At 53.7% G+C, this 14129-nt stretch overlaps 1 protein-coding gene across 1 annotated transcript; it reads right to left on the reverse strand.

Annotated features, from left to right (window-relative positions):
* Positions 1–1881: 1881 nt before the first annotated feature.
* Positions 1882–5852, reverse strand: NMB (neuromedin B). Its single transcript, XM_069025782.1, has 3 exons — positions 5704–5852; positions 4990–5192; positions 1882–2159 (listed from the first exon to the last, which is right to left on the reverse strand). The coding sequence occupies exons 1-3, from the start codon at positions 5834–5836 to the stop codon at positions 2112–2114; spliced, it is 384 nt and encodes a 127-aa protein (XP_068881883.1). The 5' UTR covers positions 5837–5852; the 3' UTR covers positions 1882–2111.
* Between the last annotated feature and the right edge of the window lie 8277 nt (positions 5853–14129).

Genomic DNA, 14129 nt, shown 5'->3' on the forward strand with positions numbered 1-14129 from the left:
GGAGGGGAGATACCTTCCCCAGGTGTGAAAATGCTTGGGGGGTTTGTTTTTTTCCAAAACCTGAATCAAATACTTATATTAAATTAATTGCCAGGAACCTGCTCCTCCTCCAGTGAGCTTGACAGGGTGGTCCCATGACACATCAAGTCAGGAACCCCATCAGGCTGTCAGTCCCTCACACTGCTGGCTGAGTGGCATCTGGTTTCCTCCAGTGTCAAACACAATCCACAGTATCATTACTTTTCTTGCTAATAATTAGTTTTAAGCCAATTAGCTTAGCTCCAGCTAATGAAAAGGTGAGCTGGGGGTCACCCACATCGCAGAACACAACAGCCAGTCTGGGCAAAAAGTAGACAGAAGTCAGATTCCTGCATGAACGACTGCAGGACAGTGAGAAACCTCTTGAGCTAAGCTGGTGGGTAGGAGACCATGAAGGGCTCACAAAGGGAATAGCTACAGGTGGTGCTACAGGTGGGCTGTTCACCAGCAGGATGTAGAACCTGGGAGGCTCAAGGTGATGCTCTTCCCTGGGGCTGCAGCCAAGCAACTGCTCCAGTGAGGAAGAGGAGGCTTCACAGGATCTGAACTATCCTTGAAGGGATAGGGAGCATGGTGGGAAGGTCTCCTAGCATGGCTTTGACCCCTTTACTAGTTATCAGCATCTTCAGATGCTGGATCATCCCTTGGCTTGGGTGTGACGTGGCTCTGAGGTTCCTGTTCCTGGGAGAAGGGCTCTCATCCTGCGGGATCAGAGGATGAGGTTGAATATATTATCAGAATTATGGGGAGCAGAGTGGAAAGTTTATGGTTTCATTTATGGCATCATTCTGGGCTCTGCTGCCAGGTTTTGCCCTTCCGGGGGACATCCCCAGGGCCATGGAGATATTCCAAGGAAAGGCTGACACAGTAGCAATTGCTCAGCTGGGAGGAGAGAAGGCTCAGGAGAGACCTCAGAGCTCCTGCCAGTGCCTAAAGGGGCTCCAAGAGAGGGAGGGACAAGGGCCTGGAGTGTGAGGACAAGGGAAAATGCCTTCCCACTGCCAGAGGGCAGGGACAGACAGGATATTGGGAAATAATTTCTCCCTGTGAGGATGGGCAGGCCCTGGCACAGGGTGCCCAGAGCAGCTGTGGCTACCCCTGGATCCCTGGAAGTGCCCAAGGCCAGGCTGGACAGGGCTTGGAGCAGCCTGGGACAGTGGAAGGTGTCCCTGCCCATGGAATAGGGCTACAAGATGATCTTCAATGTCCCTTCTAACCCAACCCATTCTATGATCCCCTGACCCCAAGGAGGTGCTGGCAGCCCTGGGGTGCATCTGTGAGCAGCACTTTCAGAAGGTATAGAACCAGAGTCTGCTCATGGGACTGTTCCATCACTCATTCCAGCCAGGTCCCAGCTCCCTTTCCCAGCCATCCCGCACAACAAAGGGCCTCAGGGCTGTACCTCTGCCCCTGGGTGTGCTTAGCTACATGCACGAGGTGAGGGTGCACCAAGCCATCCTCACAAAGCAGCCTCACCATCAGACTGTTTGATGCCAAGGCCAACGAGCCTGCAGTTAACCCTGAGGTGCCACAAGGCTGGGACTCTGACTGAGCCAGAAATCCCACCACTGCCAGGACAAGATTTTGCTGGTAATATTCCCAGCAAGGAGGGTCAGGAATATACTCCAGTGGTGAGTGGCATGATCAGCTCACCCAAGTGTGCTGTTTTGTCATATCAGGGTCTCCTTCAGTGAGCAGAGGCTGCAGGGACTGAATCCAACCCCTCTGAGCTGTTGAGAGCCAGGAGCTCCCCTTCACCCTGCCCTAAGGTGCTCCCACACTTCCCCTTCTCCCTGCACAGGCCCAGGGGGGTCTGCCCTCCTACCTCCACAGAAGAGTCTGTGCAAAGAGCCAGTTTTATTCACAGGGGCACATCAGACATCAAGACAACACAAAACATACAGGAACTATACAGGGAGGCTCTGCTTTTCACACACACCATCACTATTAACAATATTACAGAGACAATAAATAAAAGTGATGTTGCTGTAGAAACCCCCAAGGACGATGCTCTCCTGCGTTCACCACGCACAGCCGACCTTGCAGACCTCATCGTCCCCAGCTGCACCTCCTCAGTTTGAAAAGTACTTCTCCAGCACCTTTGTTAAAAGCCCTGTCTCCTACAAAACAAGACACAACGGTGAGACACGGGGTCATGAACACAACCACCACCATCACCACCCATGCTGGGTGCCACGGGGCAGATCAGACAAACATCCCATCCTGGAAGCATGATGGCACTTTCAGGGGTGGCTTGGGACAGCACATGGGAAGGACACAGCCAGAAGCCTCCCATCTGTGCTCCAACAGCTGAACCATGGCTGTCAGATGTCAGAGGGAAACTTCATCCCAGTGAGGCAGCAGCTCCAGGGGGAGAGCCTCATTCAGCAGAGAATGTGAGAAGGCAAAAAGAGACAGAAAATACAGCAGGGAAGAGTCACAGAAGGGCTTGTGGGAGTGGCACTGCCCCCAGGTCCCAGAGCTATGCAAGGCAGCACCTGCCTTCAGGCAGAAGGGCTCTCCCCATACCCCTGGAGCTGTTCCATTCCACGCACATGGTCTCTGCATCCTGGGGAATTAATGCCACACACCCAAGGAGATGACAAAGGATGGGAAGGATCCTCCTCTGCCAGCCCAGTCCTTGTCACACACAGCAGCATGGCAGCACTGTGAAGCCCCAGCATGCTGAGAGCCAAGCCCTGTCTGCCACACATGGCTGGAAAGTTGAGATGGAAGCAACAGATCCTGAGCAGGGCATGGACAGGGAGTTGCACAGGGCAGAGCTATGAAAAAGCCTGTGAGGAAGGTGGGAACACAGCACACAGGTCAGTTCAGGCTGGGTGCTGTCTAACACTGTCTAACAACAGTCATGCTGAGGGGGAAAGCTGTCAGGGTAGACAAGCTATCCTGACAGCTTTCCCCCTCAAGCCAAGCCAAGCTGGACTGGCACTGTGACAACCACAGGAGCAAGAAAAAGTAAGGTCACACAGAACAGTACGACCTGGGCAGCACTCAGAGGCACTGGGGAGAAGCAATTCTGTAATATCCACAACAGCACAGAGGTGAGGATGCCCTGGGGATGGGTGGGAGAAAGGAGCAGGAGGACAGGAGTTGGGGAAGTGAGGTGCTCAGAGGTGCCCAAGGAGCAAAACCAGAAACAGCACCCAGCAAGGTGACCAAGGGAACCAGGGCACGGGCCAAGGAGAGGCTTCAGGCTTTGGGAAGAGAAAGGGAGGGGCAGAAGGCAGCTGTACATCAAGCAGCTCAGCTGTGATGCCACACGTGGGCAGGGCATCCCACCCAGAGAGGCACCGGGCACTGAGACAGGCACTGGCCGGCACCTGCATGGCCACAGACAAATTGCCCTCCAGCAGCAGAGCTTTGGCACCCAGTCCCACACCTGGCCAGTACCCACCCCTGAGCACTGGGAAGGAGCACTGGCAGGGCTGGCAGGGCTCAGGCACTCAGCTGGAGCCTGTGGCACAGCACCAGTGCTCGGGGCAGCCTCTGCACAAACACATCTGCAACATGAGCAGCGACCTACGCAGGGGAGAGCCCCAGGGAGCACCTTTACCAAATTCACACCACATGCTCAGAAACAAAGCAGGTCAGCACATCTACCAGCTCTCCCATCCTCTCAACAAGTGCCCTCCTGCTCAAAGGTTCCTCGAGGAGGATGGGGAAGGGTCCAGAACCTCCACAGCCCTCATATTCTTTCCAGCTGCATCTGAGAAGCAAAGACTGCAGCAGCCCAGCACAGCACACTACACAGGGAGTGGGGTGAGCTGATGCCTTCAGCCATGCCCAGCTGGATCTTCACTGTGAAAAGCCCTCTACCCAATGGGAATGGCTCTTTAGGAAGCCTCAGTTTACCTTAATCTGCTGAAAGTGAGTCAAAAAGGTGCTTGAACAATCAGTGGCACTCAGGCTCCCAAGTCTGCAACTCTGCTCCACCTGTGCCTTCCCAAAAAAAAGCACAGAGGAGCAAGCCCTGCCTAACCCTGCATAGCAGAAATAGCTTTACCTGTGTGCAGTGCTACTGGACAGCTCCTCAGGCTTCTGGCCCAGTGGGACAGCACAGGTGGGACTGACCTAAGAGAATTTCATCCTTTTTAGACTCCCAGTTACTTCCTGCAGTGAGTGGAAAGGGTGAGGCACCAGGGAAGTGTGCAGGAGGCAACAAACAAGCAGAGCCACACAGACTAATTCCATCTATGGACACAGCAATTCCATCCCTGGACTGAGCAATTTGATCTCCACGTCCTGCCTGAGGATCTGTGTCTGTGCATTGCTCCCAGGGACAGGTTTTCCACGAGGAGCTGAGCGAGCTCCAAGGTAAAAGCCACAGTGAGGAGGCTGAGGATCTGCCGATACACAGTGGGACCAGTGGAGCTCCTGCCCTCTCCCTGCTCCCCAAAACCCGCTCTGCAGCAGCAGGACCAATGCCCACCTCCCTTCTGCAGGGCTTTGTGCCCTCAGCACTGAGGGATCCCAACCACCGTGACACAGAGCCAAAACTCTTTGCTTGACAGATGCTTTCCCTTCACACTCTGTCCCTCTTGGTCTCTCTCTTCGGAAATAAGAGGGAGAAAGGATTTCCCTATCCTTAGAAAAGGGGACACCATCCTCTTCTGCATCTGGCTGAGGAAGACCCAGATGCTTTTTAACAACCCCTGAGATCACCACTGTCACAGCTCCATCGCAGTGTTACTGGCTCATCCTCACACCCTTCCCAAGCACCTGGGATTGTCACCGCCCAGCTAGACACATGCCCCAGGACACTTCTCCTCTGTCCCTTTATGGTTGGTCTTAAGAAATGGTTTAAGGAGGGTTAAAAGGAGGGTAAAGGGGGGAGTGCACCTCTAGCAGCTGTGCAGGTGCTCCCATCTCCAGCACAGCTCCTCCACCTTCCTGCTCAGAGCATCTCCCTCCATGTAAGTCAATATTCACCTGGTCAGTGAGGTCATATTTCCCTTGGTTCTCATCCAATAGTCTTTCTTGCAGAAGGATTTTCAGGAGCTCCCGGGTCAGCAGTTCCATCATGTCCTCCAGCAGGGCTCGCAGAGAGGGACCGAAGACCATTGGCACTGCAGGCTCCTCCGGAGTCTCCAGGTGTGGGGAGCCTGTGACGCTCTTCTTCCCCATGAAGTGACCTGCAACACCACATACGGTGTGTCTGGGGGGACACAGGGCTCCGGCTGGGCTGTCACCGGCCACCCTGCACTGCCACAAACCAGCAAGAAGCACCAAGTGACCTAATGCCCAAACCAGCTGAGTTAAGGGAAACCCAGAAATCCCAGGTCGTCACTCCGCATGGGATTTTTGGGAAACTTCCCACTCGGCTCCTGCTGACGGGATCTCCGGGGTTACAGAGATGCCACCCGGGGAGGCTGAACCCGATACCCAGGAGTGGTCAGTCTGCTGGGGATGTCGGACCTGCCGCCCGGGGATGCTGCACTCGTCAGTCGCCTGAGGATGCTGGACCTGCCGCCCGGGGCTGCAGGTGGAGGTGGCTTCACGCCTGCCCTGGTCTCCCCCTGCCCACCGTGGTCCTGCCAGCATTCCCCTCCCCTCGTGGGAGCGGGGGGCTCCGCACAGGCAGCCGCAGGACAGCGCAGGAGCTCGCCGTGCCCCGCACACCCCGCGCGTCCCCCCGCCCGGTACCTGTGGCCCAGAGGTTGCCGCGGGGGTTGACCTTGATCTTGGCGGCCTGGCTGCGGTGCTCGGCGAAGTCGAGGTGGACGGCAGGTCCCAGCGCGGCTCCGCAGAGCAGCAGCAGGAGGCAGCGCAGCGCCATGGCCGCCGCGGGCCCGCGCTCGCCGCCGCCGCCGCCCTTATAGCCGCGGGGCGGGACCCGCTGGCCCCGCCCGGCCCCGCCCGGCCCCGCCCGGCCCGCCGGGCGCACCCGACTCCGCTTGTGCCCGGCGGGTGCCGGCCTGGCGCTGGGGCGGCGCGGGACGCGGGGCAGAACCACCGCTGGGGCTGAGCCCCGCTCCCAAATCTCTCCGTCGTGGCTTCTCCGTGCTTCCACCTTCTCCATGCTGCTTTTTTGCGCTGGAGCTCAGCCATGAGCTTCATTTCCAGCTCAGCTCAAAGCCATCTCCCAATACATGTACCTGTGCACCTGATTATCGGGATGGATAATCCGAGGATCCTGTCCTTAAGGACCTGCCAGCTCTGCCCAGCTCCTTCACTTTCCAGAGGAGCCTCCCAGAGGATCCCACTTAGAGCAGAGCGTGAGCACCAGTCCGTGTATCGCTTCTCACCTTTCCCACTCCCTTTCAGATTTTGGAGACTGCTGTTTCCTCATTACTTACACCCAAACCTTCCATGGATTATCATGTTCCCCAAGAGCTCCTCCTTTTCCATTAAAGGCATGGAGCTGTGCCCGGCCATGCCAGGGATGCAGATAGTGGGGGCCTGGGACACAGACTGTGTGTGCCCAGGGCTCAAGTGAAGTGAATTCCAGGTAAAACTGGAAGCATTTGATCAGAGGGCTCCAAGACACAGGTTCTGCTCTGTTTCTTCTTATCCCTTGCCTGCAGCCAGCAGGGATTCCTCCAGGTTCCATATTTACACAGGGATACTCTCAGTCTGGACCACAGCAGGCTGGGGTGAGGTCTGCTGGGGGTATCCAGGGTCCGACACAGTCCTGGCAGGTCCAAAATGATGAGGAGGGCTTGGGGCCAGGTCAAGCCAGTCAGTCAGGCACTGCTGAGCTCCCACAACACAGATCAGTGACGGACTACAGGCCCAGGGCTGAGCTCAAGTGGTTCCTGGGTCCATGTGGATAGAGGAAATTCCCAGGTGAGACATGAAAGTCAATTCGTGTCCTAAAGACCCTGACAGCTTCTGCTGGATTTACAGTTCCACGACTTCGCAAGGAGCTGCTGGTCAGTGGGGATGAGATGACCCAGTTCTGGGAAGTGGCAAAGGGAATTCATTAGCAATGCCCTCCTCAGCGTGTGCTACTGTTCAGGAGAACAGGGCTGGAGGGGACACATTCCCTTCAGCAGCAGGGTTCAGACTGCAAACTCAGCTCTAAGCTTATGAGAAGAAAAAAAAATCCCAAAGTGTTCCTGTGTTACCAGGCATCCTCCCAGACTGTGTGAGTGTCCCCTTGGGCGGCCAGGTCAGCGTGGGCTCCCTTACTGTTCCAGAGATGTGGCACAGTGATGGACAGGGCCTTCTCCTCCCTCACCCATCAGGTGTGACGCCTCTGCCAGCTGTGTGTCCAGATGTGCTGGAGGTCCTGGACTTAAAAGGGGATCTCACTCTGCTCTCTCACCACACTCCTTCCCTGTGTTCAGCAGGAGAATGGCTGAGCAGGCAGTGCTGGCCTTGCCACTAGAGGATGGGATCCTTTAGGGGGCCACGGGGTGCATGAATACAGTGCTCACCCCAGATACGGCATTTGCAGCACCGCAGCCCCAACTCCCACATTCACATCATGGCAGCCTCGTCTCCCCCCCAGAGTCAGCAGAGACAGGAGACCTGAGGCCCCTGGTGCCAGTGGTGCTGCTGGCTGGGACCACCACTTGGGCTCTGGTGCCCCTGCCAGTGCCCACATGCCAGTGCTGCAGCTGGACAGACAGAAACACCCCCGGTCCTTCTCTATTTCCTCTCTCAGCCTGTGTCCCCTGCCAGTGTCCTGCACTGCCATTGCACTGACAAAACACAGCCTGAAATGGATGGACCTTATCCCAAGCCTTTTCTTTAAAACAGTTTTAAATCCACTCATGGTGGCCAAAGTGATGGAAATTTGGGGTGTCTGGAGAAGGTGTGGGATGTAGGAAGGGCAGGAGGAGGAGGAGGATGTGAGGTCCAGAGAAGGTTCTGGATGTGGATGAAGCTCCTGGTGCTGCCCAGCACTGGCACAGCTGAGTCTGGCTTCTCCTTACCCTGGGGAAGGAGCGTTTTTTGGGAAGCTGAGCAGCAATCCTCCACTGTGGGGAAGAACAAGCTGAAGGGTTACCTGTAGGATTAGGGAGGATGAAGCCAGGGATAAAGTGATCCCAATTACAGAGGACAGACGAAAGAGCCCCAGGCAATTATGGCACCAGCTGAAGTGTGACGGGGTTAAGTCCCACTCCTTCAGTGCTCCTCACAGGCAGCCCCAGGGACAGGGGTTGAGCAGTGGGAAGCTGCAGGGCTTCAAACAGGATGAAGCCTTTTGCACTGCTCTAATTAAATGCACAACCAAATGGACCCAGATCTTCCTTCTTTTTCAGCCGGTGTTACCTCAGCCAAGGTAGAAGCAGAGGCACAGGATTTTCCATCCCAGTGGCACTGCTAAGCAAGCTTGGGAAAGGCTGGGAAAAGGAAATCAGGGAGTTCCTGCCCTTTTGCAGTGTCACTGTAAACCCTCAGAAACGGAGGGGATGTCAGATTAATTGCTGAGTACTGAGGCTTGACAACCTGATGTCTGTGTGGGAGATGTGAGCCCATAACCCTGATTTCAAGCCTGGAAAGAGCAATGCAACGGCTACTCAGAGACGTGTTGGAGGCTGGAAGTGGGAGCACAACTCAGGGCAGCCGGTGGGGCTTCATTGGCAAACAGCTGGTGAAAGGACACCGAGCTCAGCACTCACTGGGCAGCAGCAGCACCAGTGCTGTGGATGCAGGCAGGGCTCCAGGAACAGCAATTCCTTCCTCCACAGCAGCCTCGGTAAATACCAGCCCCAGACACCAACAGAGAGACCAGATTTTCTCTGGATTTCCCAGTCTTCACAAAGAAGTTGTTTCTCATTTTCAGGAAAATAACTGGCACCCAGGACCTGCTTGGGAAGGGCACCAGGACCTGAGCTCCAGACCCTGGTCACCAGCCTGGTGGGTTTGTGGTAGATTTTCTGCCTCTGCCTTTGTCCTGCTTTGGTGGGTCAGAGCACCACATCCAGCCTGGAGCCTGCTGGGACTTGCAGCATTCCAGGTAGGAATTGACACTGCAGTGCTTCCCCACCACTTGCTCTCTCCAGCTCAGCAGAGATTCACCTTCCCAATAGCTACCAGCCTCCACGGGAATCTTCCCAGCTTACATATCAAAAAAAGCTGTAGAAATTCTACTTTATAAATCAATTTTGCTGGCAGAGGTCAGCACACTGACTTCCACAGGTGATGCAGGAGATGCAGAGGTGACTCCTTGGAAAATGGCAGGCTGCTGATGGTTATGTCCTCGAGGCAGAGGAGGGTCAGCACAGAGCTACCCCTCCCCGTGGGATTTACCCTCCGGGGCTGGGTGAGAGCAGCCCTGCACAGCCCCACACCCTCCAGGAATGTCCCTTCCCACCCAAAACACCTCGAAGGTCCAGGGATCCTCAGCTTCCCCGGAAGATTCCTGCAGATGCCTGCAGCCAGAGGGAGCAGGGGTTGTTTTGCTCGGTTTTCCCCCAGCAATCGACACACACCATTTCCTCTGGATGGCTGCTGACCACAGAACTGACATTTTCACAGCACAATCTGTAACAACGCCGACGTTTCAGATAGTAACACTTAACTTGGAACCCATTGTTTTACAAATAGAGTTAAAATTGGTTTTCCCCCCTGTGCACTGTTTTATATTTATGTACATTAAAATTTCATCTTTTTTATTACCCAGTCTCTTCCCTCTTCCCTTCTCCCTTTTGTTCTTTACATTTTAACAAACAATTTTCCCCTGTAAAGATCTCACCCCCTGTTCCAGGGCTGCCTCCTTCCTTCAGGAGCCTTTGCTGAGGGACCTTGCCAAATACCTGTGGGAATCCAGGTGGATGATCCCTGTGGGTTCACCTTGCCCGTGAGCCTCTGAATTCCTTCAACAAGTTCCAAGTCTACTCTTAGGGTGTCCTGTTCCTTATCAAATTCCTGTCCAAGTAGGGATAAGATGAGCAAAAACAGACCTGTTAAACAGGCACTAGTAGCAAATCCTCTAAATGCACCCAAAGATGAAGCAGGATTTCACCAGATAAAGAAAGGAAACCACAACTAAGCAAAATAAATGGATGCAAAAACTGCACAGCCAAGAGGGCCTCACTAACAAATGTAACAGATCAACCTGGAAACACCCTGGTTCAAGGGCTTTAAAGCAAGGTCCATTTTGTTTTTCCTCTGCTTTGCATCCAGGTCTGGAGTCCTCAGCACAAGAAAGACATGGAGCCAAGTCCAGACATGGCCACAGAGATGCTCTGAGGGCTGGAGTCCCTCTGCTCTGGAGCCAGGCTGGGAGATCTGGGGGTGCTCCCCTGGAGAAGGATGAAGGATCCAAGGAGAGCTCAGAGCTCCTGCCAGTGCCTGAAGGGGCTCCAGGAGAGCTGGAGAGGGACTGGGGACAAGGGCTGGAGGGACAGGACACAGGGAATGGCTTGAGGGAAGAGGGAAGGGTTGGATGGGATATTGGGAAGGAATTCCTGGCTGTGAGAGTGGGGAGGCCCTGGCACAGGGTGCCCAGAGCAGCTGTGGCTGCTCCATCCCTGGAAGTGTTCCAGGCCAGGCTGGACATGGCTTGGAGCAACCTGGGCTAGTGGGAGGTGTCTCTGCCCACAGCAGGGAGTGGGACTGGTTGGGCTTTAAGGTTCCTTCCAGCCCAAATCATTCTAAGATTCCACGATTTAGTACCGTTGGCGTTGACTCTGCATCTCCCAGAGAGGTGGCCAGGCTGGCAAGGGAGAGACTCCCTGCTGTGGAGTTCAGGCTTCCCAGGCCCTGCAAAATCCACCTGGGCTCAAAACTGATGGCTCTAATAAAAAACAAACACAAAGAGCAAAGGCCTCGAATGCCCCTATTTGTCTCCTTCACAGAGCTCCTGGTGCCAATAAAACTCTTAGTAGCAGTTAAGTTGCTTCAGCCTCTTCTTCACCACTTTTCCAAAGCCAGGTCCTGCCACATGCCTGAAGGGTCTATTCTGATGTATTTTTCTCTTGTTTACAAAGATTAAATCCCTCTGTTACATCCATCTGTCCACAGGCAATAGCTGTTGTTTATAAAAGATAAAAGTGGAAATCTCACACATCTTGTTTTCAACTCATTTTCAATTTTCATTTAAGCTGTAAATGAGTTGTGGTTTTCCCGGAGGTTCTCCTTTCACTCCATGCCTGCTGGACATATACAAATAACTGCTCTGCAAGAAGACTTAGAGAAGGAAATTGTGTTTTCTTGCAGGCAAATCCAGGCCCAGCTCAGAAGTGTCCCAGCCAGAATTACACATCAGAAATCTGACATCCCAGTTTGAGAGAATCAAGGCCCAGAGAAGTTAATTTACTCCATATTATTTTTCCTTCAGATCTGTTTCTATGGAGAAAGAGGAAGTTGGAAAACAAAGGTGATACCAAAATGTTCAGCAGAGATGCAGGAATTTTTGAATTATTAAACAGAAGGAGTAAAAATAGTGAAAAGATAAAGAACTGGGCAGAAGGAGCAAGAGACTGAGAGCATCTGCTCCATCCTGGAACACAGATGTTCTGAAAGGGTGATTCTGTGATCTGAATCACAGAGGTTGGATTTCTAGTCCATCCCTATTTAGACTGTTCTTCTCTGTAAAGATGTTTATTTCCCCCCAAGGTTCAGGGAACCCTGCTAGATCAGCCATTCACAGGATCTGCTAGAACTGAACAAGTGTATGAGTTTCCCCATGAGCTGGAGCAGGTTTAACACACAATGTGTTCAACCAGCAGCCAGCACACAGAGGCAGGTCCTGCTCCATGGGGAAGCAGGACTGTGTCTGAGGGAGCTGGTGGGTTTTTACAGAAACTGAGGAATAAGCAGGGATGAGCAAACTTGAAGAGGGGCTCTCACAGCTGGGCAGACCAGGAACCTGCAGCAAAGTCACTCAACTAGGGCAAAATAGAGCCACCAAGGCAGGGTTCTCAGGAAAGCCCCTGTGCCCCATGTGAATCCAACATGCTTGGGCTGGTGGATCTACCCCTGCAGAGACCTGTGGCTCCTGGCAGCTGAGAATCTGGGTGCAGCTGACAAAGGGACAGAAGTGTTATGAGCTTGGGGAGAGGTAAAAGGGGCAGGAGGCTGTTCAAATGGCTCAAAGTGTGGGTGCTGTTTCTCTCCTCCCAGTGATGAGAGGGTCAGATCAGTCACTCACCACACATCAACTCCCACCCTGAGCTGCTGACACGGTGGGAAGAGGGCAGGCTGGGCCCTTCTGGCATCACCCCAGTGCACCTTCCCAGAGGATGGAACCAGGACATTCCTCATCTGATTCAGCCACTGAGTCACTGGCACTGTGTGGGGCATAAAACCAGCTGCTTTGCACTGCCCCTGCTCTGGCACAGGAGCCATCCCCAAGGCACGTGCTCTAAGCACCTCTCCTCTCTTCCTTCTCCCCTCCCCTGTCTCCTCTCCTTCTCTTGGCCAACTTTTGGGATGTCCTGGGAGCTGCATGGTGGGTCTACATTGTGCATTTCTCCAGCAGAGAGTGGTCTTCAAACCATGCACGGACCAGGTTTCATCTTGAAGATGCTCCTTGGAAAAAAATACAGTTGACTCGTTCTGATTTTAAGGGCATGAAAATCACCATGAAATCACCCAATCTCATTAAAGACAGTGGGGAACTGACCATCTGACAAACCTGAGCCCTGTGAACCCCTGCAAAGCAATAAGCAGCGACAGATCTGCATGAAGCACCGCGATGCTCACTGCTGTTTAACCAACAACCGCGCATTCAAGCGTCATAAATACACAAAACCAGCCTCTGTCTCATGGAGCTCCAGCTTGCAGCACGTCACCCCTCACAGCTCACCTCCCAACCATCACACTCTTGCTTATGCATTTAGCTTTGATACAAAAAAAAATCACCCACTGGAATTCCAGCAGCGATCAGACAGAGCCCAGCACGGCTTTGCTCCATGCAACAGCTCCTGCCCATGAAGGAATCTGTGCCCTGAACTGCGGATGTGACTGAACAGTAATTAAGCACTGGAATTGCTACCAGAAAAGCTGCCCTGTTTGGCTGTAACCACAACAGAGACAGGAGCAATCAGCCCTGGCAGATTTTTTCCTGCATTTTTTTTCTCCTTTATAAACCAGACCTTTCAACACCCACGTACTTTACAAACAAATCCCATTCCTGTGGTGACACAAAGATCTCTGTCCATTTCCAAAGCCTCCAGTCTCACCGGCTTTGCTGGAGCTGCCCAGACAGTTGCACCTTTAAAAAAAAAAAGTAGTGTAAAACTGAAATAAAACATGAACACATCAAGTTCTACCGTCAACCACCCTGGCTCTGTGGGAGCTCAGCAGGGCTCCCAAACACCTCAGCATCAGCACCCAACCAGTCAGAGATCCTGCTCACTCTGTAGCTTTTCTGCTCAGCAAAGCAGAATAAATCTGGCGGGGATGGAGCCAGCAACAACTCTGTGTCATCCTGCCCCCACATCCCCAGTTTCCAGCCTGTGCAGGCTCATCCCCGGCACTCCCTCATCCCACTACGGCAGGAAAGGTGCTGCTGGAATGCAGGAGGCAATGTGGGAGGTGCCACAGGAGGTGGTGGGTGTTGGAGTTGTGAGGGGGTTGACTGCTCGTTTATTCTCGCCCTAATTAGTCAACTCCTCATTTCATGACTGCAGGTAACAGAACCACATTCTCAGCTGCACAGAGCTGAAAACATGCAGCACAGGGCTGCAGAGATGAATTCCCAAATTCAAAATGGCAGCCCCTGGTTTAGGGCAACTGTGCCTGTTCTTCAAGCACCTGCAGAGGCTGGAGAGGAGCCCCTGAAGCTGGGCTGCAGCGGGCTCCAGTCACCCCTCACCCCGCATATTTTAAGCACTTTCTGTTCAATTCCTTCACACAGCATCAGGCAAGGGCAGGGCACAGCCTCCTGCAAGAGCTCATGTTGGCCATGTGTCCCCCAGCCCAGGGACTCCTGACAGCAGCTGCCACCCTCTGGACACAGCATCCTGCCAAAGAACTGCGGCCTCAGCAGTTTGAGAGCTAATCCTTGCTCTATAATCCTTCGTGTTTTAGCCTTTTTTTTTGTTAAATTAACTCAGTCACAGGAACACAACTGCTTTCGCATGCTCAGAATTTTGGAGGTGTGAAAGGGAGAGGACTTGGAGAGCAGCAGCAGCAGCGCTCCCAGCGAGTGCTCATGGGGAGGTGTTGAT

The sequence above is a fragment of the Aphelocoma coerulescens genome, chromosome 10 (genome assembly GCF_041296385.1).
Source record: "Aphelocoma coerulescens isolate FSJ_1873_10779 chromosome 10, UR_Acoe_1.0, whole genome shotgun sequence".
Classification (NCBI taxonomy): domain Eukaryota; kingdom Metazoa; phylum Chordata; class Aves; order Passeriformes; family Corvidae; genus Aphelocoma; species Aphelocoma coerulescens.

Bases quoted from the DNA above. Each gene is read 5' to 3' on its own strand.
- NMB (XM_069025782.1), bottom strand. From the start codon at position 5,836: ATGGCGCTGCGCTGCCTCCTGCTGCTGCTCTGCGGAGCCGCGCTGGGA. The intron at 5,193-5,703 runs GTACCGGGCGGG...GTGGTGTTGCAG, and splicing joins CGGCAACCTCTGGGCCACAG to GTCACTTCATGGGGAAGAAG. The intron at 2,160-4,989 runs GTGAATATTGAC...CTTGTTTTGTAG, and splicing joins AATATGACCTCACTGACCAG to GAGACAGGGCTTTTAACAAA.